The sequence below is a fragment of the Trachemys scripta genome, chromosome 13 (genome assembly GCF_013100865.1).
Source record: "Trachemys scripta elegans isolate TJP31775 chromosome 13, CAS_Tse_1.0, whole genome shotgun sequence".
Lineage (NCBI taxonomy): Eukaryota > Metazoa > Chordata > Testudines > Emydidae > Trachemys > Trachemys scripta.
Window position 1 is genome coordinate 35,086,073 of NC_048310.1, and position 27,692 is coordinate 35,113,764.

Below are 27,692 nucleotides of genomic sequence, written 5' to 3' on the forward strand. Positions count from 1 at the left end.
AGTGGTCAGATAAGGGGTTGTGCAGCAAATTCACGTGGAACATGGACCCGAACAAGTTCATGAATTTCCCTTCCCTAGGGATGGAAATAAAAGAAAATTCTCTGCTCAGCATTACAAGAGGAAACTCATTAATGGGGAAGAAATTCATCGAAACTGGTTACAATATTCAGTGTCAAAGGAGACTGTGTTTTGCTTTTGCTGCAAGTTGTTTAGAAATCAAGCAATTGGTACATCATTACTGAAAATGGTTCGAAGGACTGGAAAAACAGATCGTCAATTCTCTCTTCACATGAAAGAAGTACAGAACATTTGGAATCTTTTCAAAATTGGAAAGAACTTGAATTACGGTTGAAAAAAGGAAAAACTATCAATGAAGAAAATTTACGTATGATCAAGGAAAAAGAAGACTATTGGCAACAAATATTAGCGCGTCTGATTGCTTTTAGTGAGAGTTCTTGGTGGGCAAAATTTAGCATTCCGTGGCCATGATAGAAATGAAAAAATTATACACTCCAGGTAATGGAAACTTTTAAAAATTTGTTGAATACCTAGCTTTGTTTGATCCAGTCATGAAGGAGCATCTGCGTAAAATAACTGATCATGAAACACAGGTTCATTGCTTAGTAAAAAGTATGCAGAATGAACTGATTCAAATCCTAGCAAATGCCATTAAAAAGAAAATTGTAGAAGTTGCCTATTCTGCAAAATACTTTTCAATAATACTGGACTGTACACCGGATGTGAGTCATGTTGAACAAATGACGATGATCATTCGTTTTGTGGATATGGAAAAGTCTGCAGATGAAGATAATGTTGAAGTGCTCATAAAGGAACATTTTTGGGGTTTTGTACCACTGAAGGAGATATCTGGAGCTTTTATGACTGAAACTATTCTACAAGAGCTTGAAACAATGTCATTATCTGTTGAAAACTTACATAGCCAAGACTATGATAATGGGAGTAATATGAAGGGTAAAGACAATGGTGTGCAAAGGAGGATGATGGAAATCAATCCTAGGACGTTTTTCGTTCCTTGCAGTGAGCACTCTCTGAATTTGGTGGTCAATAATGCTGCTAGATGCTGTTTGGCGGCAAGCAGTTTCTTTGACCTGGTGCAACGTGTTTATGTGTTTTTCTCAGGCTCAACATGCCATTGGGAGATTCTGACTTGCCATGTGAATTCTCTAACTGAAACCACTTAGTCAGACAAGATGGGAGAGTCGCATTGATGCTTTGAAGCCTCTTCGCTATGAACTTGGAAACATTTATGATGCCCTAATATAAATTTCTGATGATACTACCTTTACTGAATCATCTGGCAATACAGCACATTCAGATGCAGAAGCTCTTGCAAATGGCCTTTCCAAGTTCAAATTTGTGACGTCACTCATTTTGTGGTATAATATCCTTTTTGAGATTAATCTCACTAGTAAGCAGCTTCAGGAAAAGAACTTGAACATAAATTCTGCTATTCAAAAACTGCAGCAAACTAAAGATATTCTGGAGGAATTCAGAAATGATGAAGGGTTCAAAAGAATACTGGTAGATTCTCTCAAGCTTGCTTAAGAAATAGACTTTCTGACAGAATTTGAACCAGAGCCAGTTCGCATTCAGCAAAAGAAACAGTAGTTTTTGTATGAAAGACGAGACACCCATTCAGAACCCAAAACAAAGGTTCAAAGTGAATTTCTGCTCCGTAGTCCTTGATACTGCTATTCACTCGGTTGACGAAAGATTTCAAGCAGCTAGAGTCAGTATTTGGCTTTCTATATGATGTTCACAGCTTGCAAAAGAAAACAGCAAAACAGATAAGAGAATTTTGTATAAAACTGGAGTCGGTATTGACTCACGAAAATTCAAAAGACATCGATGCTACAGATTTGTGTAGTGAGCTTCAGCCTTTTCAAGACGACTTAAGAAACATTCCACTCCTGAAGAAGTACTGAAGTTTGTTTTTGAAAATAAACTCACAGTTTTCCAAACATTTTTAGAGTTCTACGCATTCTTTTAACTTTGCCAGTTTCTGTAGCTAGTGGGGAACATAACTTCTCAAAGTTAAAATTGATAAAAACATATCCACAATGGTACAAGAGAGACTTTTTGGACTTGCCACAGTGTCAATAGAGCATGAAGTAGCTGGAAAACTGGATCTAAAAGAACTAGTGACTGAATTTTCAAAACTTAAAGCAAGAAGTCATGTTTTAAGAGCACAGAGTTTTTTATTCGGGGTGTTTTGTAAATACAAGTTAAAGTTCATTGAAGAGTTTTCTTATTTCTTTCTATATTGGATGTGGTGGTAATGGCAGTTAAAGCAGGATAGTGTAATGGATGATTTTGGATTTGTAATAACAAAAAATACAATTAACATTTTAAATGCAGTTTTATTTGAAATCAGACTGAAGTATCATCTAGCTGTGGTGTATAAATCTATTTTGAAAATTTTGTGTCTCTATTTTATCTGATCTCAGAAACAGTGATTGGACAGATGGACAAACTGAATAATTAACCCTCTCTTTAAAAAAAAAAAGCTTAAAAACATTAAAAAGAAAAAAGGGGCAAAACAGTTTACCAAAAACCTCAGCCTAGATCTGCCCTTGGGGTTTGGGGGTCAGGGGCGCTGACTGCATGGTTCGCCTAGGGCACCAGTTGCTGGCAGCTAGTCTAGGGCTGCCCCTGAGTACAATATTCAAGTTTGGTTGTGCTGTTCTTCAGGAAGGTTCTTGGTTAGTTGACTGAGCTCGGGGGCACTCCTTAAGGAAGCTTGTTCTAATGTTAAATAGTCTCCTAAGGGAAGTGGTGGGTGTTCTGGGTGTAGACTATTCAACTCTGTGGAGAAATCTCCACGTACACAGCTAGAAAACAGGGATGGGTGGCCGGAATCAAGATTCCCTTTCTCTTCTTCCCACACCCCCTTCCAAGCTTTTACAACTTCAGTCCCCCTCCCTCCCCCCAAATCATTACCAAAGTGGGAAACATATTTGGGACCTTTCCCGTTCTCTCCGTGCTCCTGTAAAGAGTAGCTGTCACAGCTGCACTAAACACCTGGAGAAAAGAACTACAGTGAATGGTAAGGTCAGGAAAGCTTCAAAGCAGGGAGAAGGGAGGGCCACAGCAGCTGGTATGAGATTAAAAAGGTGTTGGAGAAAGAGACGGGAAAACATCAGTAATCCAAAGGAGAGTTTGAGAAGAGAAACCTACAAGCAGCCAGGAGAGCAGAACCCCCTTTTGTCTCCCAGAATCCGTGAAGGAAAAACAGAATTTTGAGAGAATGGGAGCGACATGTGGGAAGTGCCAGATGCATGGCAGAGATGGATGCCTCTCTTGGTTCCATTGTGCAGTTGATGTTGAAACTATAATGCCATATCTGCCAATGGCTGCTTCTAACTGAAGCCTTCCCAGGGCACAAGGTACCACCTGCACTTCCAGAGTTAGTAGGTGGTGGCAGTAAGACTGAGAAGAGACCTCCAGTAATGAAATAAGTGTTTAAAAACCTCTTTCTCCATATTCCACTTACATCAACAGGTCGGGCAGCTCAAGAATGAATTCAGTTAAGCAAATAGCTTTCCTGGATATAAATGGATTGATAAAGAAGAATTCTGTTAAGAAAATGTTTCAAATTCCTTTCAAGTCTCAAATGGGGATTGCAATAGTAGAGGGATTTGAATGACAAATAGATTTGTTGCAAACTTTAATTCCTGATCTTGTGCTCTACATGTGTGCACACACTGTTTACATACATGTAGTATGTGCATGCCTAGGGGGCTGCATCATGTGCAGTAAGCTCAAGGATTGTAGTTATACCTGGCTTCTACATGGGGGTCAAGGGGTAGGAGGCTCTTTGCTTCCTCAGGCATTCAGGACATGGATAGTCTGGACCATCGTTCTTATGAAAAGAATGTTTTACAAAATGTAAGACTAGAAATGTCCATTGGTTTTTATTTTTATTTTTTAAAATCCATTAAGAGCCGTTGTTGCTAAACAAGTAGGGACATAGGAGTTGCCAGACCAGACTAGAGGAATGATCCAGTCGTCTAGGATCCCATCTGAGAAGGTGCAAGAATTCCTGTAATGGGTGCTTGAGGAGTAACGTGACCAGAATGGGAAGCTGCTTATATAGTCACACTCTGGCAAATCTCACAAAAGTTCAAATTGAGAAGAAAGTTGCAGAGATGGTAATGGGTGCCTTATAAATGCTTATAATAATTATTAATAATGTCACAGCTCCTTCCAGACTTGGCAGCTGAGGAACCTCTCACTACTGAGCCTGAATTGTGTGTATCCAGATTGTATTATGTCTGGCACCGGCACTGCTCTGCTGTAAGAACTTATTAAAGGCTTGAAACCATGAAAGACTGTTAGTAGCTAGCTGGAGGGTGGTTTATCAGAAGCATGGGTATTAAACAGAGATGGGATTGAGCTTTAAAGTTGAGATCTGGATCAGAACTTTCCCAAAGTTTGTGAGCATTTTTTCCATCTCTAATGATAAAAACCTAGGAAAATTCTACATAGGTCCTTTATATTTCCTTTATATTAAACACTCGTTTTTCTGCTTTCTCCCTTTACTTGCCTCTTCCATCTGACAGCAATGTGGATACAAAGGAGCTGTGTGGTAAGTACCCTTTCGCTATCTCAGTAAAAGCAAATGTTAATGTAGATTTTTCTTAACTTTATTTTTAACAAGGCTCACACAGAATTCACTCCAATACAGAAGAGGGCCAACCTTTTAAAAAACAGGGGACTAAAGATAGGTTCATGAATAAATAATGGAATTCAAATACGCTCAGGACCAGCACTTTCTGTTGACTTCAGTAGGAAAAATTGGGTGGTTGGCAATCTCTGGAAATCAGGGTGATTAGGGGAATTAACTTTAGGTTTTTAAAATCTTGGTGTAAGTGAATTAAAGAGTGGGGCATGAGGTGGGGTGGAATATAGTTAATCATGCCCCCTTTTTAATCACTCTCTACCTTTCAGACAGCAATATTCACTTCAATCTTGGATCCCTTCCAGTGAAAGTAAGTACTCTCCATAGCCCTTGTGCTTTAGCATAGTTTGTGGTTTACGTCACTATGCAGTTTCCCATTTCCGCAGATGCTCTTGATAAACTGGTTCCTCAGGTATCAATGGAGCCTCAAATAATGGAGGGGCTGGGGCCATTCCAAACTCACTAGTCAACTGGACGGACCTTGTCCTCTAAAGGGAGACGTTAGGTAACCGAATACATTGGTTTAGGGCTGAATCTGGGCTCTGCAGAGGGATTGGTTGCTGCCACCCTTCTCTGATCATAGCATAATAAAATGTCCCCCAACTCTCCTCACTAGAGCCTCATGTTAGTTGATCAGTTACACAATCTCTATCAGCCTATGCAGTGGAGATGTCATTTATAAGCTGGAATCAGGGGTTGTGTATAATGTCCTGTCGTTCCTGAGCTGTGCATTCTTAGAACATATTGCACTGGCTTTCTTGTTCAGCAATGACGCTGGGAAAGTTTTACAATATAGTTAATGAGCACAGAACTGTACCCAAAAATAAGCAGATAACATTCAGTAATATGTGGTTAATTTCAGGCACTACCTCATCTGCAGGCTTCAATAAAACAGCATTACTTTATAGTACCAATTACATATTTGTCTTTAGGCAAAGCTTAATGTTTTACAGCGGGTAGCCTACAGTACATATAATCACCAGAGCGGCCCCCACTGTTCGTCGAAATTAGAGGTAGAAAATATCTATACGGACATTTTATCCAACTCCCCAGCTAGAATAGAGTAGGAGTATTTCCTACAGTGAATTCTCAAGTGCTTTGTCTAGATTTTAAATGACTCATGCAGTGGGGCTTTTGCTACTTCCCATGGGGAGATTATTCCACAGTCTAATAGACCCCTCACTGTTAGGAATTTTTTTCTGCTGTTCAGCCTGGAGATGGAAGAAGAAGATTGCTTTTTTGTTTTACAGTACCTTGTCAGCTGCATTCCCTGTACCTCCTTCAAGATGGCACAAAGGAACAATTACATTAAAAAAGTATCCATATAAAACAACCTTCACAATGCATCAGTGGCTTTACCATTATAGCGTTCACAGATCCCTCCAAAGCAGGGGTGGCTCAAGCTTTTTTGCCGCCCCAAGCACGGCAGGCAGGCTGCCTTCAGCGGCATGCCTGCAGGAGGTCCACCGGTCCTGCGGATTTGGCATTCCCGCCGCCGAATCCGCGGGACCAGCGGACTTCCCGCAGGCAAGCCGCCGAAGGCTGCCTGACTGCTGCCCTCGCAGCGACTGGCAGGCAGGGCCGGCTCCGGGCACCAGCTTGCCAAGCAGGTGCTTGGGGAGGCCACTCCGGAGAGGGGCGGCACGTCCAGCTATTCGGCAGCAATTCGGCAGACGGTCCCTCACTCCCGCGCGGAGCGAAGGACCTCCCGTCGAATTGCCGCCGCAGATCACGATTGCGGCTTTTTTTTTTTTTTTTTTGGCGCTGCTTGGGGCGGCAAAAACCCTGGAGCCGGTCCTGCTGGCAGGGCACCCCCGGCAGCTTGCTACCCCAGGCACGCGCTTGGAGTGCTGGTGCCTGGAGCCACCGCTGCTCCAAAGACAGCAATTATGTAGTTAAAAATCCAGCATCTAGACTCTAATCAGACTCCGGCAATCAGTGCGGTGCTTTCCGGTGGGTTTGAGCCGATCTTATGGAAGTTAGTTTTTATTCTGAACATTATTAAAGACTTGTCTGTCCTTATTAGAGTGCCAGGCCTTGTCGACAGAAGAAATTGCAATAGGCGGGGTGGGTGCTAATTTCAGTTGAAGAATGGTTTATTTGGGTTTCCTAATTCATTTGTACAACATTTAAATAAGACACTCTTCAACTGAAGTCAGTATCTGCAAAGCCTTTTGCAACAGTTTAAAACTAAATCGGTTTAAAAATCACACCTTAAATTAGAATGGTGCAACTTTTTTGTGTCAACAATCCCATGCCTGTAATAAGACTAGGATACCTTTGGGGAAAACCCTGAGCTGCTTGTCAGGCACGGTTTGTTATTTAGCAAAGTGGGGTAGGCTGAGACAAACCCATGATTCTGGCATGGAGTTCAATGGGGGAGTCATACTAAAGCCAATAAATCAGATTTTATTTCCTAACTTACTTTGAGCCAATTCCTAGTTGCACTGAAGTTAGTTGGTCCCGTTCATTGAAACTGACATATGAGAAATCAAGTCTATAATAAAATCTCTTGTATTTGCCAGTTACATGTTTTTCCACTCCACCTTCCTTGTTTAATTGGTCTTCCTTGTTTCCCATCCCATTCAACTAGTAACTGCAGATCACATTATAAACTTAGGTTGAAAATAGAGGTAAAGCAGCATTGTTTGATGAGACCTTCCTTTCTCTGACAATCCTATAAAACCGAAAATTATACAGCTGTCGTCCAGGGTGAGATCACATTACCTGGGAATGAAGAGTATATGTGGGATTGATTAACGATCCCTGTAATTAAGCTACTTGGAAAAAAGAGTTGTAGGTGTCTGTTTATTTGGGGGTAGTTACATAGGTTCTGAGGAAGATGGTTTTGCAGCATTTTGCTGTGCAAACTGATGAGCAGATTTTATGAATAGAAATAAAATCTCATTTGTCTGTCGCAGGGGGCTGTTTGGGGCTATTTTGCAAAGTCCTACATTAATACACAAAATGTTCTTACCTGTTCAGATACAGGTGGATCATGATGTTGCAATTAGATTGTGTTTTGTGTAGTCTTTGTTCATTGGATGGCCATACTTGGTCTAACTCACTGGAAACAATTATTTTGTTTTAAATTATTCTGTTTTTAAAGGAGTAGGAGGATGGGGAAAGAACAACCGTATGAAATGTACAATAGGATTTCCTCTTGTGAATAACTCCATTGCAAGGGCACCAATTGGGGGGGAGGGGGAAGGACTAGGGGAGGTGGGAGCCTCCCCCCCGGCCTCAGTTTCATACCAGAGGTGTGCAAGCTCCCAGGTGGAGCTCTTAACTACAGTACAGCATTACTGTGACACAGGCAGATAATAGGAGGGACTGAGATGCACCGGTTCCTGAAGCCCCACAATGCAGGGAAATGATTAAGTGAGATATACGCAGATAATCCTGGCAAGTGACCCCCACCCACATGCTGCCGAGAAAGGCAAACCCCCCACTGCCAATCAGACTTGGGAGGAAACTCTCTTTCCCAACCTAGTGTCAATCAGTTAGACCTTGAGCATGTGAGCAAGCATCTGAGAGAGAGAATGCTCAGAGCCATGTAGGAGCCCTGGCCTGTCCCCACAATGTCCTATCTCCAGGCATGGCCATCTCCTGGTGCCTCAGAGGAAGGAGATAAAAGAAACCAACCCTGCCAGGATACATTTGGAGGGAGAAAAAAGGCCCATCCTGACCTCTGCCAGTAGCTGACTGAAGCACTGAGGCATGAGCTCTAGGAACATAGGACATAAATCTGAAGTGAGTCCCAGGGCTGTTGAGCCCAGGCCCCTCCTCCCCCATCTGAATAATGTCCCTGGACAGCTGCGAAATAAGAGAGAACATTTTTTCCTTGACCCCTGAGGTGACCAACTTAATTCTGGAGGAGGAGAAACGATGAATCAGCAGAACATCCTGGATGTGTCATTGCTCCTACTTACTTCAGTGGGAGGAATTAAGCAGAATAATGCAAATAAACTGAATACCTAAAATTACCAGTAAAATCTACTTAAAAATGAAAGTAGGAGAATAGTAAGAAAATAATAAAGTATAATAACCTCATGTTGACAATGTACAAATCATGGCTCCAGTCCTGCAAAATGTTCGCAGGATTGGGGCCTATAAAGGCACATTGGGAACATCTTATAATTAAGGTTTCAAGTCTGTCACAGGGGTCACGGATTCCGTGACTTTCCAGGACCTCTGGGACTTCCGCAGCGGCTGGCGCAGCTGACCCCAGGGCCACCCGGGCTCCCTCCCCTTCCCCAGCAGCATCGGCGGCAGTGGGGCCCTGAGTCACCCCCAGTCTGGAGCAGCAGCAGCGAGGCCCCAGGCTAACCCCTGCCCAAAGTAGCAGCATCTGCGGGAGCACCCTCCCTCCTCCAGCAGCTAAGATTTAGTTAAGGGTATTTTTAGTAAAAGTCATGGACTGGTCACTGGCCGTGACTTTTTGTTTATTGCCCGTGACCTGTCCATGACTTTTACTAAAAATACCCGAGACTAAATTGTAGCCTTACTTATAATGGATCCCATGACTGGTGCTTACCATTTTTGTTCCTGTGGCTTTCAACACAACTTCTGTAATTCCCACTAAAGACCAAGCAATGTGTTATAAATGTTTTTCAAATTATAAAATAATCCAGCAATCTTGATTTTAAAAAAAAAAGTTATTGAATCACAAACCCTTAATATATTTGGCACGTGCTACCAGTGATTTATACTTTCCTAAATAATGAAATCTATTATTGTACCTTTGGAGATCAAATTTAAGATCAAAATATTGGAGGAGAGAGAGGTATTCCAGGATTTTAACTGCTTCTTAGAAGACAGCTTCTGACATCAGAACAACTCCAGCATGTAATGTTTTGATGCATATCAATTCTACAGTGTGTGTGTGTGTGTATATATATATATATATATATTATAAGTCTTGGTAAGATCACACTAGTCCAGTGTGTTTAAATCTGTCCTTAAAACTGGAAAGAGGCATGCAGATTAGCAAAATAAGAATTCTTTAGGTTCTGCTCTAACATATACCCACAATTCCTGCAGGGCAAGTGACAGTGCTGTGGTGTGGCCCTTTGGGGGAAGTCCTCCCATTTTATGTGCCTGTCCCTATTTTGTTGTGGCTACCCTTCCATTGAGAGTTACCTCCATGGATCTTGACTTGCATGGTGAATTCATAAGCAGAAACATTTAGAATAGAGGTAATTTAAATTGCTCACGAGTTAATCACGCATAAAACCTAAGGCTACGCAATTCATACCTGCTGGCAAAATTTGGTCCTGCATAACTCCAAGCCTGGATACAAACCGTTCTATTTCTTTGGTCTCTCAAAAACATTCTCTTGCAATTATGAGCTCAAACAAAGCACAGTATACACATTGTTTAGAGCTGTCCCCTGCCACCAGTAGATTTTTTGTTGTTGTCTGTGGAACTTAAGGAGCACGTGAGAGCTTTCACTTGACCACCTACGAAATGGATTTTCTTTATCTTTTCTTTTGATATCTACTCCTTAGAGTGATTTATTTTTCTAGCTCATGTGAAAATACAATCTGCTGCTGCTGCTGAAAATGAGCTGTTTGGCTTATCTCTGGTTGAGCATGGAGGTGCTGTAGATCACAGAGTCACTTTGCTATCATTCCAATCACTGCCACGCAAGCCACTTGGAGATGTTCTAGGGCTGCAGACAGATATGTGCAGTTTTAATTAAGCCAGAAGAAGCTAAATAATGGAATTGTCTCCTGGGATTTATTTATAGCCAACTTCTGCAGAAATGTCACTTCAATATTAATTTTCATTTTTTGATGCTGAGGAATGATACTAGCACCGGGTTTTGCTTTCGATTCTAGTTCATGCCAGTTACATGGAAACTAGTCAGCTTTGTGCCTAGAGTCAAACTTACGCCATGCGTAGTTGAGGATGCTGCACTTAAGTTATTGTTTCTGTTATATATGTCTAATTTCAGAGTTCACCACTTATGCATGAAATGATTTCAGGGCTGAAATCTGTCATAGAACTATTGTCTGTTTTAACTACAGTGAAATAACTGAGGCTGAAATCAGCATGGCACTTTATGTGAAACCTATTAACATCACATTTGATGCATATCAATTCTAAATTAGTTGGATAGTTCCAGCCCTCTCCCTGGTGAATGTATGCCCAAGTCCCAAACCCGCTACCCAACTTGACATGAATTGTCACCTCTTGTGATAAAAAGCTCAGGGTTGCAATAGCAGAAGCAAATGGTGGGTGAAGAATTGGGAACACTGTCACACTATCCCTGGCTCCAACCAGTGCAAGGCCCTCATTTCTTGAGAATGCAATCAAGGAGTTTGTTCTTCTGGGGGAAAAAAGTGTTAACAGGTGTCACGCTGTCTGGAGTGGCTCACCATTGTGAGTGACTATCTCAGGGCAGACTATCAGAAAACAAGGGCAGACACCCCAAACTGTGGTGGTATGTTCTATAATTAGATTTCACTAAACCAGTAACAGATGTGAACTCCTGGATCACTATACCAGTCTCACCATGAAGTCACAGACAGTCTCCTTAGCCTCTCCAATGTATGTTGCCACCCAGACAAACTGAACTTTGTGATACAAGGTTACTTAAACCTAAAATCATACCACATTATCCTGCTGATAATAGCCCACCTTAATTGATTACTCTCGTTATAGTTAGTACCGCAACACCCATTTTTTCATGTCCTCTGTGTATATATATCTTCCTACTGTATTTTGCACTTTGATCTAAGGTTATTTAATTACCAGGCATGCATAATGTAAATGTAATGTAATAGTAAGCAGCAGGCTATAGAGAGGAGAAAACAATACAATTAACATCTCCTTAGATCTCTTTTAACACACAAGTGAGTTGGCCTGAACATATACTAATACATTTAACTCATTTGATATTCTCACACAAGTGAATTGGCCTATGGCTCTGGCCTGAGCTGGTCTGTCAGCGTCACAACAGGGAAGTGCAAAAATAAGTTAGAGGTGAATGTTTTCAGGTACTGTGTTGTTGTGCTTTTGTAACTCAAGCATTTCCTGTAGTGCCACGGGGCTGCCATTTATGAGACAAAAGCCATAATGTGGACAACTGCCTTTGGGGTTCTCTGGGAGCACGTAGGGGGCTCAGCACTTTTAAAGAATTGACACTGCATATGAGTACCTTTCTTGTTATGGAAATTTCTCAAGGGTGATAATGTTGAGATCTATGGGCTGAAACTGTCCACGACCTTACACCTTGTGTAGTCATTTACATCTTACAGGGTAGGTGACAAATAGTGCTATCTGGTATCAATCATACTTTGCACATTGTAAGCAATGGGGGATTGGACCTTTCTACCCTAACGAAGCAAACCTCAGACTCCCTCAGCATGGAGCAGTGTGTGCCTTTGACACAAAAACAGACCCTTAGTTCGTAGGCCCATAGCCACGTTGGCACCCGCTCGCTTCCTTGCATGGCATAAGATGCTGAAACAACTGAAGATGCTGAAATGTTGTCAGAAATCTGCACAATTAGTGATTCCATTCACAGATTCTGTTTCTGTTGGAATACAATGGGTGACATAGGGTCAGAACCGCAGCTGTTATGAATTGGTGTAGAGCCAATGAGCTCAATGGAGTCATGCCAGTTTACACCAGCTGAGGATCTGGCCCATTTTCTGACCACCTTTGAACCTTTTTTGTGGTGAGGAAGCTAGGAGTCTCAGGGTGGGGGTGAGGAGTGTAGTGGACAGACTGGATTTCTATGAAACTTCCAGTACACCCCGGTGTTGGCAGTAATTCAGAAAAATTGGCATTTTGGTAAAATGTGGAAATGGGCATGAAAGAACTTTAAAACTACCACCAAGTTAATAGCTATTTTCAATGGTAATTTCTTTGGCTTGTGCCTCTCTTCACAATGGGCCTGGACTTTACAGGATGTTCCACCACCCACCCCTTTATTGTGAATTTAGCTCAGGGTTCTCAAAGCAAAGCATAGTAGAAATATATATTTTAAAATGTAATTAAAATCTTCATAACCTTGTCTCTTCACCAAAAAGGCTCTTGTAACATTGAACAGACCTGGAGTATTAAATTAACCTAGAATCTTCCCTTTATGTTCTCTATTGGTTCTCCAGATTATTTTGCTGATCATATGGGAGACTATGAAGATGTTTTGGCTTCCCTGGAGACCCTTAACCTCTCCATTCTGAAAGCCATGGACTACACCAAGCGGGTGAGACGTTGTTGTTATTATTGTAGCTTATGCTATGCAAGTGAGTGTGGCTAGATACGTTTTCTCCAAGCTTGTGGGTCTAAAGTAGGCATGGTTAATACTTTTCCTGTAGTCATTTTCACTAAGGGTAAATAGGATAGTAGCAGAAACATTATCAAAGTAACAACACCAGGGACAGTGTCATCAGAGTGAACAGTGTGTTTTTGAGATGGCCTTGTAAGAAACAAGTGCTATTGTGTTACTGCTACCGTAGATAAGGAGTTCAAGAGGCAAATTTTAAATGCCCATGGGATAAAATTGTAAGACTGATGATGCATGGAAATTATGAAAATGTTGCCTAAAAATAATCCATCAGTATAAATACCTTCACCGGGTTATCTGCTCTGTTTTAGAAAGATCTGTCTTATACATTAGCTAATGATTGTCTTTATATAAAGTGTCTGCCTCCTACCAATATCTAGAAGACATTTGGCATCACACGAATATAGACAACAAATGAGTTTATAAAAATCATTCATTTTTATTCTAAAAAGCCCTTGGTGGCCAAAGCATCAGCAGTTTAGATATCAGGGTTTTAAAATGGAAAATAAATGATCAGCTTGTGTCATCAAATGGCTATATGTGTATAGGCTTATGTATTGCCAATGCTGCAAGCTATATTGTAAAAGCTGATGACTGCAGTTGTTTCTAAACCCTGGTTTAGAAACAGTCTTGAATTCTGCAGCATGTGAAAAATTATCTGTTAGCATCTCAAAGGCAAAAATCTTTACAGTGTCGCAGACAAAGATCCATTAAACTTCTCCCGGTGGATTTCTTCCTTTTGCTCCATTCAAGCATATCGTTTTATCATCACCATCCTAAACTCTAGCTCAGAAGACTGCCTGAATAATGAAAAGATTAAATTTGATACATCAACTGCAATGCATGCTTGATGTCAATGGAGCAACTAATTGGAGAGGCCTCAGTTAGCAAGATGGTTGTCTCTCGCCATCTGATTTAAAGTAACGGGAGCATTGTAATAACATGTTCAGAGAGGACATTTCCTGTTAATATCTTGTAAACCTTGAAAGCCCTAGGACGGTTTATAAATCAAGTGAAAATTACACATGAAGTAAATGATGGCATAAATATTTTGTTGTATAGAGTTGTATCTTCTCAGCAATCTTTCTGGAAATATTTGAATGGTCTCAACTGGACTATGAGTTACTTTGTTTTTCCAGCAGAACATAAAATGCTGCAGTTGCACCCAAGGAGCAGGTAATTAGATGTCTCTAGTGGGATTTTCAAAAGGGCTAGCATTGGCCTAGCTCTCAGTTCATCAAAGTCCCATTGGCTTCATTGGGAGCAGAGTTACACCAACTCTGAATGCTTTGAAAACCTCACCTGAAATTCCATTCTTTGATCTTTCAGTTAATAACTACTGCAAAATTAGAAGCCAGAATTGCTTTCAAAAGTGTGGCCGTTTATGTCCTCTGACTAATGCAATAGAAACCAGAGGGCTTTGTGTCAAAAGACTGATGAGAATGGCTTGGGAAATAAGTACCATTTGTGCATGAAATTGCCAAGATGGAATTAAGCATAAAAGCCGATGTCCACATAAATACACATTTTTGTATATGCAAGTGGGGCTCCACTTTGCATAAATGTGTCTCACAATATACTTTGACAGAGCAGTTCATAAATAACAGATTATTAAAAAGTGTAACTAATCTTAAAGAATGCTAAATTTTATTTATAAATATCTGGAAAACCTGATCTATATAGTATAAGTCTCACATACACAAGTGAGTCATTTATCTAGCATTTTACTGTGCAATAGAGAATTATCTAGAGATGTGGTTTTCCCTTTAAATCATTTCTCTTGTCTTCCGTCTAATAAACCAGAAATGATGACTCTTTGTAAAATGTATTAATCCTTCTACGTTACAAACTTCCCCATTTGAATTGTAGACTTACTATGTACATTCCAGGGAGAGAAATAGTCTGCCTTTTCTCCAATGACAAGTTATTCAGTATGCTGAAAGTCAAGCAAAATAAAGATGTTTTGCTTTTTTTTTAATAAAGTATCCTAACCTATTCACAGACTGAATTCCAATCCTCCTCCGAATAATCCAAATTGAAATCTTCCTTGCATATATCTCTAGAGTTAGAGGAAAGCTTGAATCATTTAATGTTATAGATTTGGTAAAGATAGGACGTTTTAGGAATTGGAATAGGGTCAGGGAGCATCAGTGTGTTACTCAGTATTGTCTCTTTCTCTGCTCTGGCTATTAAATAAAAGTCATTGTTTTCTTGATTTATTTAATTCTCAATATTTTAAGTATTTGGGATTGGTGTGGCATGGAAGGTAAAGACATTTATTTGATATGTTTATGTTAAAATGAAACATAACCTTGCAGCCAGACATGTTGCTAGTATTTACAAGATTTTTTGTTTTAATATTGGTAGCTCATAGAGCAAGGTGAATAATGGGGGGAAAAATCAGCAAAGTTTTAATAAATTTTTTTAATTGATTTGCTTCGACTCTGTGCATGCATCTCTTTTATATTTTCTCCTGGCAAATGTTCAAGCAAACAAGTTTACCAGCAGAAATGTGTGCTGAAATGCAAGTTCTAGATTAATGTTAAAGTTTGCATGGAAAGCGATTTCAAATGAATTCGTTTTATCTATATACCCCTGGCTCTCGTTCAGTGCTTAATTTGTAATGAAAGAGGTGCCAGTGCTCAAGCAATATTTTTACGTTCATAAGTGACGCGGCAAGCCCAGAGGTGCCGGGGCTATAGCATGCCAAGTTTAGAGGTTCCAGGGCTCAGCCCTGGAAAGCCCTGGCACAAATTAAGCACTGCTCTCGTTACATAGTATCCGAATGCATATGTGTAGATTTATCCTCCCAACACCTTGTGTTGTAAGGAAACATTTTACAGGTGAGAAACAGAGGCACGTAGAGATTAATTGATCTGCTCGGGATCATACTAGGAAATGAGTGTCCTGAGTCGCAGGCCAGCACACTAAGCAGAAGACCATCCTTTCTCCTGTTTGCAAATATTCGCACCAGAAACTTGAGTCCTAAGAATTTTGTTCATTTGATCAGATCCCATGATCTGTTTCTCTTCCCAGTGTGTCCAGTCAAAACAATTCATAATTTGGGCCTCAGTTATTGGAATGGTTTATGAGCAAACAATATACCAAGGAAGAGCTCTCCACAGAAATGTTTTGGTGAATAATGAATGAAATTAAGAATAACATGAGCTCCTTGCAGAAAATTTGTCAACTGAGAGAAAAGCAAAACTCATCAATGAATTATTCATAAAATATTCTCTCAGCCCTAGGAAAGAGGTGAAAGAACCTAGAAAATAAGTTGTTTTCTAGGTAGATTTAAAAAACAGCCACACTATCCTGTGGTTTCTAAACATATTAGTCTGACAAACTGGTTCAGATTGAAAATAAAATCCTTTAGACGCTTTCCCAGAACTCCAATCAATTAACATTTTTTGAGACTTTTTAAAAAACGCGTTTATGATTGTTTGTTTGTTTTAGTAGGTGCTCTTCCTAGTTTCATCTAGGGTCAGCATCAGAATTGCCAAAGCACTGGGGGTCAAATTCACCCTGTACAGAGGGCTAGTACAAGGCCCTGACTCACATAAGCCTCAAAATGGGGCATATGGGGGACTTAAGTGGTGCACAGATATTCCATTTACCCTCTGCGCAGATCGGGACTGGATAATAGTTCCAACAACACAAACAATGAAATAATGAAAGATGGGACTGAGGGACTGGCTTGTGAAACTGGAGCCAGATTTCTAGACTAAGAAGGTTCAGGGAAAAATTTGAATAAGCCCCTAAACTTCCAGATCCTTATACAAACCAGACCTTATGAGCTCTCTTGGAGAATCACTGATCATGAATATTTGTCCCAAGTTCACAGAACAGGAAGGGCATGGCTGCTTTTCTATAACTATGTTTATAACTGAGCTGGTTAATTTTGTGGCTGCCTGTAAAGATAGTGCGCTGTGGTTCTTATAACTGTATTGGAGCGTGGCTGGGTTTTTCGAGCCTGTCTGTGTGGATCCCACTTGTGGTGGTGTTCATGCACGTGAGATGGAAATCTTTTGACCAGCAGTGTCCCTACCTCTCACCTCCCTCTGGCATTCCTTATCTCGGAATTTGAGTAGGGCCTGAGTAGGAAGGTGATACTGGGTATTTGTGAGGAGCATGTGTGTGTGTTCTTTGAGGGGAAATCTCCCTTTGGTAGCCAGGAATTCAAGCTAGAGCCCAGATGAAACTTGCCCTCACAGAGCACCTGGACACACTCCTCACAAATACCCAGTATTTCCCTGGCAGACATCGCCCTGGTACTCAGCACCTGCCTAGACCTAACCATGCACACCATCAATGGGATCCATATGACAACCCATCCCAAAGAAGCACCATTGTTGTAAGGTAAGTAACTGTTCTTGTTCATGCTGCCTGTATGTATGATTTGTTGTGGTTTTTTCAGCAGTCTGAGACTTTGATTAGAGAGAAATGTTACAATGAAAGTGAGGCCACTCCAGGAAGAGGTCCCTCTGGCTGCCTCCCTATCTGTCTGCGTGTACTGAGATATGCTCTCTAAAGCAAATTGAGTTGGTGAAAATGCCGGGAGATGAATTTTTATGCCTTCAGTGACTTGTTATGACCAGTTTAATTGCAGGGAAGCTCAATTACATTGTAATGCTCTGACGGAGGATTTCACTGCTAACAAGGTTTTTGAATTGAGCCAGTGTCTGTCTACAAACTTGTTACCCATTGATTTGCTCCTGCATAGTTGGTGCGAGTCCTGTCATAAAGTTAATAGAATCGCATAACAGGAGAGATGGAAAGGATTTATTGGCTCATCTAGCACATGCCCTGCTAGTACAAGTGTATTTTTTCCAGCATATTTCCAGTGCCTGGTCCAGTCTACTTTTAAATATTCCATGAAATGGAGCGTCCAGGGCTTCTGGTGAGAGACTCTTCTAGCAAATAGCAGTCACTGTCTTTTTTTTTTTTTTTAAATGGAGATATCCCATCTCCTAGAACTGGAAGGGACCTTGAAAGGTCATCGAGTCCAGCCCCTGCCTTCACTAGCAGGACTAAGTACTGATTTTTGCCCCAGATCCCCAAGTGGCCCCCTCAAGGATTGAACTCACAACCCTGGATTTAGCAGGCCAGTGCTCAAACCACTGAGCTATCCCTCCCCCCAAGTATCTGTCAACAGATACTTAATTTCTCCCCATTACCATTATAGTATATCCTCTTGTTTCACCCTTTATCATTCTTCCTGAGTCTTCGCTGTTTCACATAGTTGCTATATTTATTTCTAGTATTGGAGTTATCAAATGTTATATGAACACATATATTATTGTATGAATGTCTGGCGCCATAATTAGAAAGCTTCCCCTCCCATGAGTATAAAAATCCCCAAGATTAACCTCTGTCAGCAATTACAGAGGGCTTGAATTTGCTGTCTTTTTGCACAACTGCATCCTGCTTACAAATGAGTGCAGGACTGGACAGTGTGTTCTAGTGCATGGCCTGTCCTGTCAGGAAAGTAGTTCTTTGATGGAACAAGAAGTCAAGTCAGACTAGCTTGAAAATGATGGTCACTTACCCTAATTATGCCTTTCCATTTGGTAGTTTTTTTAATGTTAATTTCTGAGCTGGAAAACCATTCTGAGTAATGAGATCCTCCTTGTGAGTTAAGCGAGGTCAGTGCTAATTAGCACTTGGTTGGGAGACCTTCAAGAAAACCCCAGATTGGTAGGTTCCAAACTGTAACCTATGGCTCATCTGTGGAGCAGATCACATATTGCTGCTTCTCCTTGTTTGTTTCTAGCTGCTACAGCTAAACATACAGGGGGAGACTTTCAATGGCAGAAAAGGTAGCTAGATGCCTACCTTTCCTAGTATTGCTTTTCCATGTAACCAATTGCTGTGGGAGCCACAGACAGGCTGATGCAGGGCAGGTGTCTGCAAGACAAACTCTAAGAAGTGGTCAACAATATGGAAAAGTATGACACCCTCATCTGTTTGACCCAGGAGTTAGTACCTCTGTGTTAGTACTGAGCCCACACCCCAGTGTGGTGTTACGGGACATTGTTTTGTCCTTCAGATGATGTATGCACCTAAGATCTTGAGCCCTTCGGTTAAAGATCCCTGGATGCCTTTCAGCATACAGCTGAGATTTCACAACATTATTTCTTTGGTGACCTTGTAAGTCTGGTGTTTCCTGACACTGTGATTTAAATTGTGACACTTGAACATTGCATGCAGGTAAGATTTTTGTTGCAGATGAGGCATTTCAGATTTCCTCTTTGGAGACAGACAGACAGACAGACACAGAGCCACCACTGTCTTGGAAACCTTCATCAGGAAACTGGTTATTAGAATGATAGCTGGGTTTCCTGAATGTGTTCACTGATTCATAGTAAATCAATTGAAGCCATGCATACATTTGATATCCCTTCATTGCATGTTAATGTTGACGTTTTATCCGCCTTGCTGCACTGGCTACAGGAAATGCTATTGCTTCCCTTAGAGGAATAGGAAAACAGAGTTCATTCTGCATCTAGGCCGTTACGGCCCAATCCTACAAGGTGTTCAGTGTTTCCAAGAGATGGTGAGCACCAGATCTCACAACTGGAGTTGACGGTGCACAGCACCTGGCAGGATCAGGCCATTAACACAACATGTTGCTTTCCTTTGGCTCTGACAGCCTTCCCATAAACTGCACAGCAAGGCAGAAATTTGCTAATGCTGGACCACCTGCCGCAGCTGCAAATTTCCTTTTCTTTTCTAATGAAAGGAAACCATCTTTAGATTAAAGGCAGTTATTTTTTAATACTCCTGATGTTGTGCTGAGTCCCCAAATGGAAGTGTTTTATTTTCTAGGTCAAGGTGAGCTTGTGCTGTCCTCCTTTGATTATGGTATTTTGGAGGTGGAAAAATCTATGTATGTTTGCATCAGAAACAACCCAGTTTTAGGGTTAGCATTATGAATGCAACAGAGAAACACAGATACAATTTAGTGAATGGTCACTTTAAAATGAAAATCTCATCGGTTTTATTTCAGTAGTTACAACTATTGAGCCACCTTTTATCATGATACTTTGTCCTGTTCATACTGTAAAGGAAAAGACCCCTGAGGAAAATTACAGAATAATTCTGTTCAGACTCTAATTTCTGGACGTATCCCCTCCTATAGAATTCACAGAAGAATGGTTCCAATTTAGCTTCAGTTAAGGGGCAGGGAGAAAAGCTAATCCCTGTCTCCATTACCACTCTTTAACTGGGGTTGGGATTCAATTTGGTCCCAGTTTTTAACTAGTGTTGGGCTCAAGATGCAAAATTCAGACACAGATTTCAAACACCCCACAGGGTGGATGAGTTTGGGGGGCTTGTTTTGGTCCACCATGAAGATGAGGCCTCTTTGCAAAACTCTTTCTAGATCCAGATTGTCAATACCCATGAACAACTAGAGAGTTCCTAGCACAAAATCCCATTTTGGAGTTCAGATACTCAGGACTGATGTACGAGTCTGAAAAAAGAGACTTTCCAGCCACGTGATTGTCCTGTCTCATACTCAGAATTCACAGGACAGGCTGTTTTGTGCACCTTTATCTTACACATAGGAATTGCTTCATGTTTTACTTTTGAGGGTCTACGTAGCCATTTTGCTTAATCGCTATTTATAGTTCACACCTTAAAAGACAACTGATTATTTTTTACACATAAAGAGACAAGTGGTGATTATTTTGTGCTGAAGAAGCTCATAAAGTATCAGCGGTAATTAGACTCAATGGTGGAATGACTCGTACAAGCAAAACAAAATTTGTCATTGTAATTATTTTGCAATTTAGTGGTGTCCATGTTGCATTAAAATGATTGCCAGCTAGTATGATAAATGCAAAGTTAATTGGAAACAAATTAATTGAACTTTTATGCCCTAGATTACAAGTGTGCCATGTTATGTTTCTGCATTGAAAAAGATGACATCAGGACGTGTTATAGGAGCCCCATTTACCGTTTTATAGTAAAATCAGCAATTGTCAGTGAAAGCGTAACCAGAAAGAGAAGCAGTCTGAAAATTCAAAGTCAGCTGAAACTCCAGAGAGGAAGGACGGTTTTGTGATTAAGGTTCAGGACTAGCAGTCAGAAACAATGCATCTTGTACTCCTAGCTTTGCCACAGTTCTCCTTTTATGGCCTTGGGCAAGTCACTGAGCTTCTGTGCCCTGTTTTACCCATCTGTAAAATAGTGGTAATTCCTATGTCATGGCGCGGGTTAACCCGTTACTGTCTGTAAAGTACTAGGAGATCCTCAGAGGGAAGGCACATGCATAAAAGTCTCTTTTTGGGGAATAGGACTCTGAGGTCATACAGGCTAATCCAGGATCTACATCAGTCTGACTGCACACAGTGGTTCAGTTTACCTACTCATACTGCAGAGCTGACTGATCCTTCTTCAGTAAATGTCGTAAGTCCCATCATTAGGACAATATCAGTTTCATGAATGTAGCAGGAAATACACTCCCGCTCAATGAATGAGGCATACTGTAACTTTGGCACCGTGGATCTTAGCTACTCTATATCGGGGTGGGCAAACTTTTTGGCCCGACAGCCACATCTGGGTATAGCAATTGTATGGCGGGCCATGAATGATCACAAAATTGGCGTTGGAGTGCGAGAGTAGGTGAGGGCTCTGGTTGGGGGGTGCGGGCTCTGGGGTAGGGCCAGAAATGAGGAGTTCAGGGTGCAGGAAGGGGCTCCGGACTGGGGCAGGGTGTGTGTGCTTGGAGTGGGGGCAGTGTGTGGAGTGGAGCCCCCTGGCTGCCCCTACGCATAGGAGCTGGAGGGGGGACATGCCGCTGCTTCCGGGAGCCACGCGGAGCGGCCCCTGACTCTGCTCCCCGGCTGGAGCACCACAGCAGGGCAAGCCCCAGACCTCGCTCCCCAGCGGGAGCTAGAGGGCCGGATTAAAATGGCTGGCGGGCCGGATGCAGCCCGCGGGCCGTAGTTAGCCCACCCCTGCTCTATATTCTTCCAATGCTTTTGCTACAGCAGGGCTTTCATTGTCTACTTCGTTATTGTTACTTGGAAGAAATATTGAAAGTTTATTCTTTCCCCCACTTCTGCTGAATAGAACATTTTACAGAGTTGAACAAGAAAATGTAACCACAGTTGACCTTTAAGTGTAATTCCAAAGAAGAATATCATTGTGCCAACAAATCCATAGAAACAAAGAAAATCAATTTAACGTTGAAGCTGTATCCTGAGAGTCCCTTATCGTAAGATTTGCAACATACATGTTATCAGCCAATCATCTTTCTTTGACATCTTCCAAGATTTCACTGGGAGGAAGATGCTTTGAAAGCAGTAATGCCAAAAAGATCGATGGCATTACATTGGACAAGTAACTTGATATAAGCTTGCAATAAATACACACAAACAAAGCGACCCAATGTGATTACAGTCTGCATGTATGTAAACATTGAGCAGAGAAATAATCCCTCTCTCTATATGTTGGTGGGACCATGTCTAGAATACTATGTACAAGTCTGATCACATCAACATGTGAAAGATATTGGCGGGAATTTGGAGCCCAACCACAGAGATGAATTAGGGGTTGTCTGCCTGATGCGGTAGTGAGCACTACAGGGGTATGATTTCTAAACTGCAGTTACATGTTGTGCACTGATTGGTGTGTGCAGACCTTGCTGGTGAACACTAACGGTGCCCCAGTGTGATTTAACGTGCTACCGTTTCTTTAGTTACCTTCTGCTACCAAACATGGCAGAAATTATATGTAAAGAATGACACCCCATAGAATGCAGTTTAGTTCTAATAGAGAATATCCATCTATCTTAAGGTTTTATACTGCTGTCCATAACCATACTATCTGGGCACGTTCCATGTAAAATCAATAGCGATAGCGAAGTCCCTAACAAACGTCACGGAGTCTCTGGCACTTCTCCCTTTTTGGGGTTAAAACTTTACTTGGGATAGGTTTTTTTATAGGTGGGCTGCCTTACATACATAGTGTTTTAAATGTTCATATTTGTATTCATAGAATATCAGGGTTGGAAGGGACCTCAGGAGGTATCTAGTCCAACCCCCTGCTCAAAGCAGGACCAATCCCCACTAAATCCCCAAATTGCCCCCTTAAGGATTGAATTCTCAATCCTGGGTTTAGCAGGCCAATGCTCAAACCACTGAGCTATCCCTCCCCCCCAAGGTTGATCAATATATTACAAAGGTTGATCAATAAAACTACATTTAGCAGATGCACTATATGTGCTGTGACAGACCCAGACCAGTGGGGTACAGGAGTCTGGTAGAGGGCAAATATACTGGTCACTGGATGAGTAGTTTTCTGTTCCCTGAGAGACCAGAGCTGGGGCTACAGTAGAGTAATCAGGAACCTGCTAGAACCAGTTAAGGCAGGCAGGCTAATTAGGACACCTGGAGCCAATTAAGAAGAAGCTGCTAGAATCAATTAAGGCAGGCTAATCAGGGCACCTGGGTTTTAAAAGGAGCTCACTTCAGTTTGTGGTGTGAGAATGTGAGGAGCTGGGAGCAAGAGGTGCAAGGAGCTGAGAGTGAGAGGGTGTGCTGCTGGAGGACTGAGGAGCACAAGCGTTATCAGACACCAGGAGGAAGGGCCTGTGGTGAGAATAAGGAAGGTGTTTAGAGGAGGCAATGGGGAAGTAGCCCAGGGAGTTGTAGCTGTCATGCAGCTGTTACAGGAGGCACTATAGACAGCTGCAGTCCACAGGGCCCTGGGCTGGAACCCGGAGTAGAGGGTGGGCCTGGGTTCCCCCCAAACCTCCCAATTGACCTGGACTGTGGGTTCTTCCAGAGGGGAAGGTCTCTGGGCTGTTCCCCAACCCACATGGTGAATCTCTGAGGCAAGAAAATCTGCCAATAAGCGCAGGACCCACCAAGATAGAGGAGGAACTTTGTCACAGTGCATTATAATAATATTACAAGGAGATAAGACATTAACAAATCTTAATGTAACACTGGCTCATAGGTTCTTCTGGAATTTGTAGGACTGGCTCTCCCATTCTTTGTTGGGGTTTACAATGTGAGATTTCCATTATCAGGTTTTTGTATTCAGATGTAACATATGTAGTAGGGCTGCTTGAAACCAGAAAATTGATGTGCTGAATAACTTATTTGATGTAATAAATTGTGCCTTTATTTACTGGATCCCATGGAGAGCATTCGGCTAGCTGTAGTGCATATATATAAGAAGTGGGCCAGTCCACTGGTGGTTTGCTCAGTAAAATCAATCTGCGGTACAATATGTGGTCTTCGCCTTGTTCCAGCAATACGTTCACTGTTTCCATGATACCTTCCCGACATTCTTAGATGCACTAGTGCTGCTATTGTTTCACCGAGTCTGAGACAGTGTTTGAAACGAAATAATGAGTCTTTTCCACAGGGAAATCTGTGACTTTTGACAGGCAAACCTCCAAACTGTCAATATTTTGGCGCTTACTGAACTATAGAGCGTTACGCACTAAGAACGTACTTTTCTGTTTTCCTGATATTAGCACACAGCAGCTGCTATGCCAGGTACCTGGCAGTAAAAATGACACAACATTAGACAGGCTATAGTTAGAGAGGGGAGAATGGGATCAGGAAAAACAATTAATTTGAGCTTTCACTCAAACCTAAAACGAATCAAACTTTTTATCTGAGGTTTAAGGGAGTCCAGGGTTTTTAAGTATTTTTCAGTTTTGCCAACCACGCTGCTTCCCTCCTCTGGGACTGGAAGCTGAAATATCACACCCAAAAAAAAAAAAAAAAAGATCACAATAAATTTCTGACCTGACCTGAAAGAAGAGCACAAATCTCATGAGAGAACCTGCTCTTGTTTGATTTATTTCTAGCCTAGTTTTGAAGATCTGGGTGGTTCAGATAAGTATCTAGGCTGAACATCTAAAGGTCCAGGTATTACGTTTAGGCATTGTAGTTGTGAGCTACACTGAAAGTAGTTTGAAATAGCACGTGTACTAGGGATGGACACCACTCCAGTGCTATCAGTCCTTCACCCTCAAGAGTACATTAATAACATACATGTCAGAAATTAAACAGTTGTAACTATATTGATAAAAGATGTTGGTTTATGATTAGTCATTGGCATTAGATTAATAAGATGTCTATAGTAGGATGGATAGGGTTTGAATAAGATATTTGCAAAGGTAAGATTTTCCCAGGCTAGTATATCTTGAATTTTGTACCGTACGTGACTCATCACAGCACAAAAGTCAATGTCATATTGCATATGTCTGCTTTTTTAACTCCCGGGCAGATAACACTATCGGGGCTGTAGGGTTGTGCCAAGTTCTGCAGTTCATAAGTTTGGTAGTGAATGACCTCTTGGAGACTAGGATGGGAGATGAGGTGTTTATGTTGGAGCGACATGAAGCAGTGACTGAGATAAGAAGAACACTAAATAAAATCATTTTTAATTATGGACATATGTCCCTGTAGGAAATAATTTAATGTAGCTAAGTGACAAATGGGGAGTATGGAGATTTGCAGCCTTTGGGGTCACTTGATTTCCAAGATAACAGTTTCCCTTATGGGGTATGTCTACACAGGAATGAGACACTCATGGCTGGCCTCTGCAAGGGAGATGGGTCCCGGAGCTCAGGCTCCAGCTTGAACATCTATACAGCCTTGCAGCCTGAGCATTTTCAGCCCAAGTCAGCTACTCTGGGCCAGCTGCAGCCGTGTCGTGGGTCTTTGATTCCAATGTCGATGTACCCATGGTGGGCTGTCAGCAGAGGTGAAAGTAAGCCGGTACGGTACGGCGTACCAGCAAGAGCCTTTAAAGGGTGGCCGGAGCCCTGCCGCCACTGGGGTAGGAGTGGCAGGAGCACCGGGCCCTTTAAATCCCCGCCCGAGCCCGGCTGCCAGAACCCTAGGGCCTCAGCAGCTGGGCTCCGGTGGGGATTTAAAGGGCCCGGGGCTCCCTGCAGTGGCCGGAGCCCCGGGCCCATTAAATCACTGCTGGAGCCCTGCTGCCACTACCCCGCAGCGGCTGAAGCCCCGGGCCCTTTAAATCACCGCCGGAGCCCTGTCGCCCCGGGGTAGCGGTGGCAGGGCTCCCACGGTGATTTAAAGAGCCCGGAGCTCCGCGGCGGCCGGAGCCCTGGGCTCTTTAATTTGCCCCTGAGCCCCGAGGCTCCCAGCCGCCTCTGCAGTTGGTAGCTCCGGGGTGATTTAAAGGCCGTAGGGCTCCCAGCCACAGCCGGAGCCCCAGCGCCTTTTAAATCTTGAAAGGCCCCGCCTCTTCTGGTTGAGGCCACGCCCCCTCAGGACTCTGGCATACCGGTAAATCCTTTAAGTTACTTTCACCCCTGGCTGTCAGATCTAAAATTGTGTGTCTGTAGTATAGTGCAATGCATGCCATGAAAAGAATCATTAGTAAAGCAACTAGGAGGAAGATTTTCAAAGTCTTAAATGGCAATTAGGCTCCCAACTCCTGTTCTGCATCTGATGAAGTGGGCTGTAGCCCACGAAAGCTTATGCTCAAATAAATTTGTTAGTCTCTCTAAGGTGCCACAAGTACTCCTGTTCTTTTTGTGGATACAGACTAACACGGCTGTGACTCTGAAACTTGTCATTGAGAGTTAAGTGCCTTAACTCGCCATTAGAAAATCTCTTCTTAACCATCTTCAGAATGTTAATATCGAAATACAAAATATTATAGTACGAATGGATTCCTGCAAAGCAAAGTTACTAGCAACCATTTATATCTACACTGGATTGTACAAAGAACAAGTTATAGAACAATTATTCCAAGTTAGTCAGTCACATTACAGTTTAATCTGGAGGAAGGATGCACATTATATTCTTTGACATTGCCATGATGCCCCTGTATTGTTCTGGGATGAATGGAATTTGATTGACATTGTCCAGGAGCTTTTGGTCACCAGACATATTTCATAAAGCTTGACACAAGAAGCTACTGCATCACACTCGCTGTGAAGATCTTTCATGTCATGGAGCTGTACAGAGGGGACTTGTATGCTTTTGATGAGAATTCTCTTGTTTTTCTTGGTCAAGTGAAGAAAGATTGATTTGGGAACAGCTGATTTCCACACGGATCCACTGGCCAATGAAGCTTCGATCATATTATGTTAATTTATGTAAATGAAATACATTTTAGAATCTAGCTTTAATTACTGCTATTCATCATCATGATGCTTATAGTAACCCTGCCAAAAAGGAGGCGTTAGACACTCTATTCTTGATATTAATTGTTAAGTAAATAACAATGTTTGCTTAATTTTCATCCAGGTCTATTCTCAGATCCAAAGCACTCTAACTGCCTTTCATCTAACGTAAGGTTATGACACATTTAAACTGGTCTCACCTTTTCTATTAAGCCCTGTCTAAAAACCTTCCAATTATTAAATTCACAGCATAAATTAATGAATTCCAGTGTCTGCTTTAAATGCAATGCACTGCTCAAGCAAACCCCATCTGGGCTGAAGTTTGTTGCTAGTATTGAACACGGAGGGAGAAAAGTAGTTATAATCTCACAAATACTTATCCAGAATAATAATGTTACACTTTGCATCTCTGTAGCTCCTTTCATGTCAGGAACAAAATGTGCTTCATAAATATTTAACTAAGCTTTCAACGCCCCTCATAGTAGGTAAAGGATATTACTCCCCAGAAATCCAGTTTGACTTAATTCTGTCTTCTTCCATCTCACCTGCCAGCAGTTTTCACT

The 27,692-nt window shown here is 41.8% G+C and overlaps 1 protein-coding gene across 4 annotated transcripts in view; it reads left to right on the forward strand.

Annotated features, from left to right (window-relative positions):
- The window catches only part of NECAB2 (N-terminal EF-hand calcium binding protein 2), a 366,975-nt gene that overhangs the window by 216,803 nt on the left and 122,480 nt on the right, over positions 1–27,692 (forward strand). For 3 of the 4 annotated variants that reach the window (XM_034788645.1, XM_034788643.1, XM_034788642.1), the window contains exons 4-5: positions 4,584–4,609; positions 12,823–12,920. In XM_034788645.1, the coding sequence (XP_034644536.1) occupies positions 12,840–12,920 (81 nt within the window). In that variant the 5' untranslated portion in view covers positions 4,584–4,609; positions 12,823–12,839. Of the gene's footprint in view, positions 1–4,583; positions 4,610–4,975; positions 5,013–12,822; positions 12,921–27,692 lie in introns of all 4 variants that reach the window. The other variant, XM_034788644.1, reaches the window with a different exon arrangement.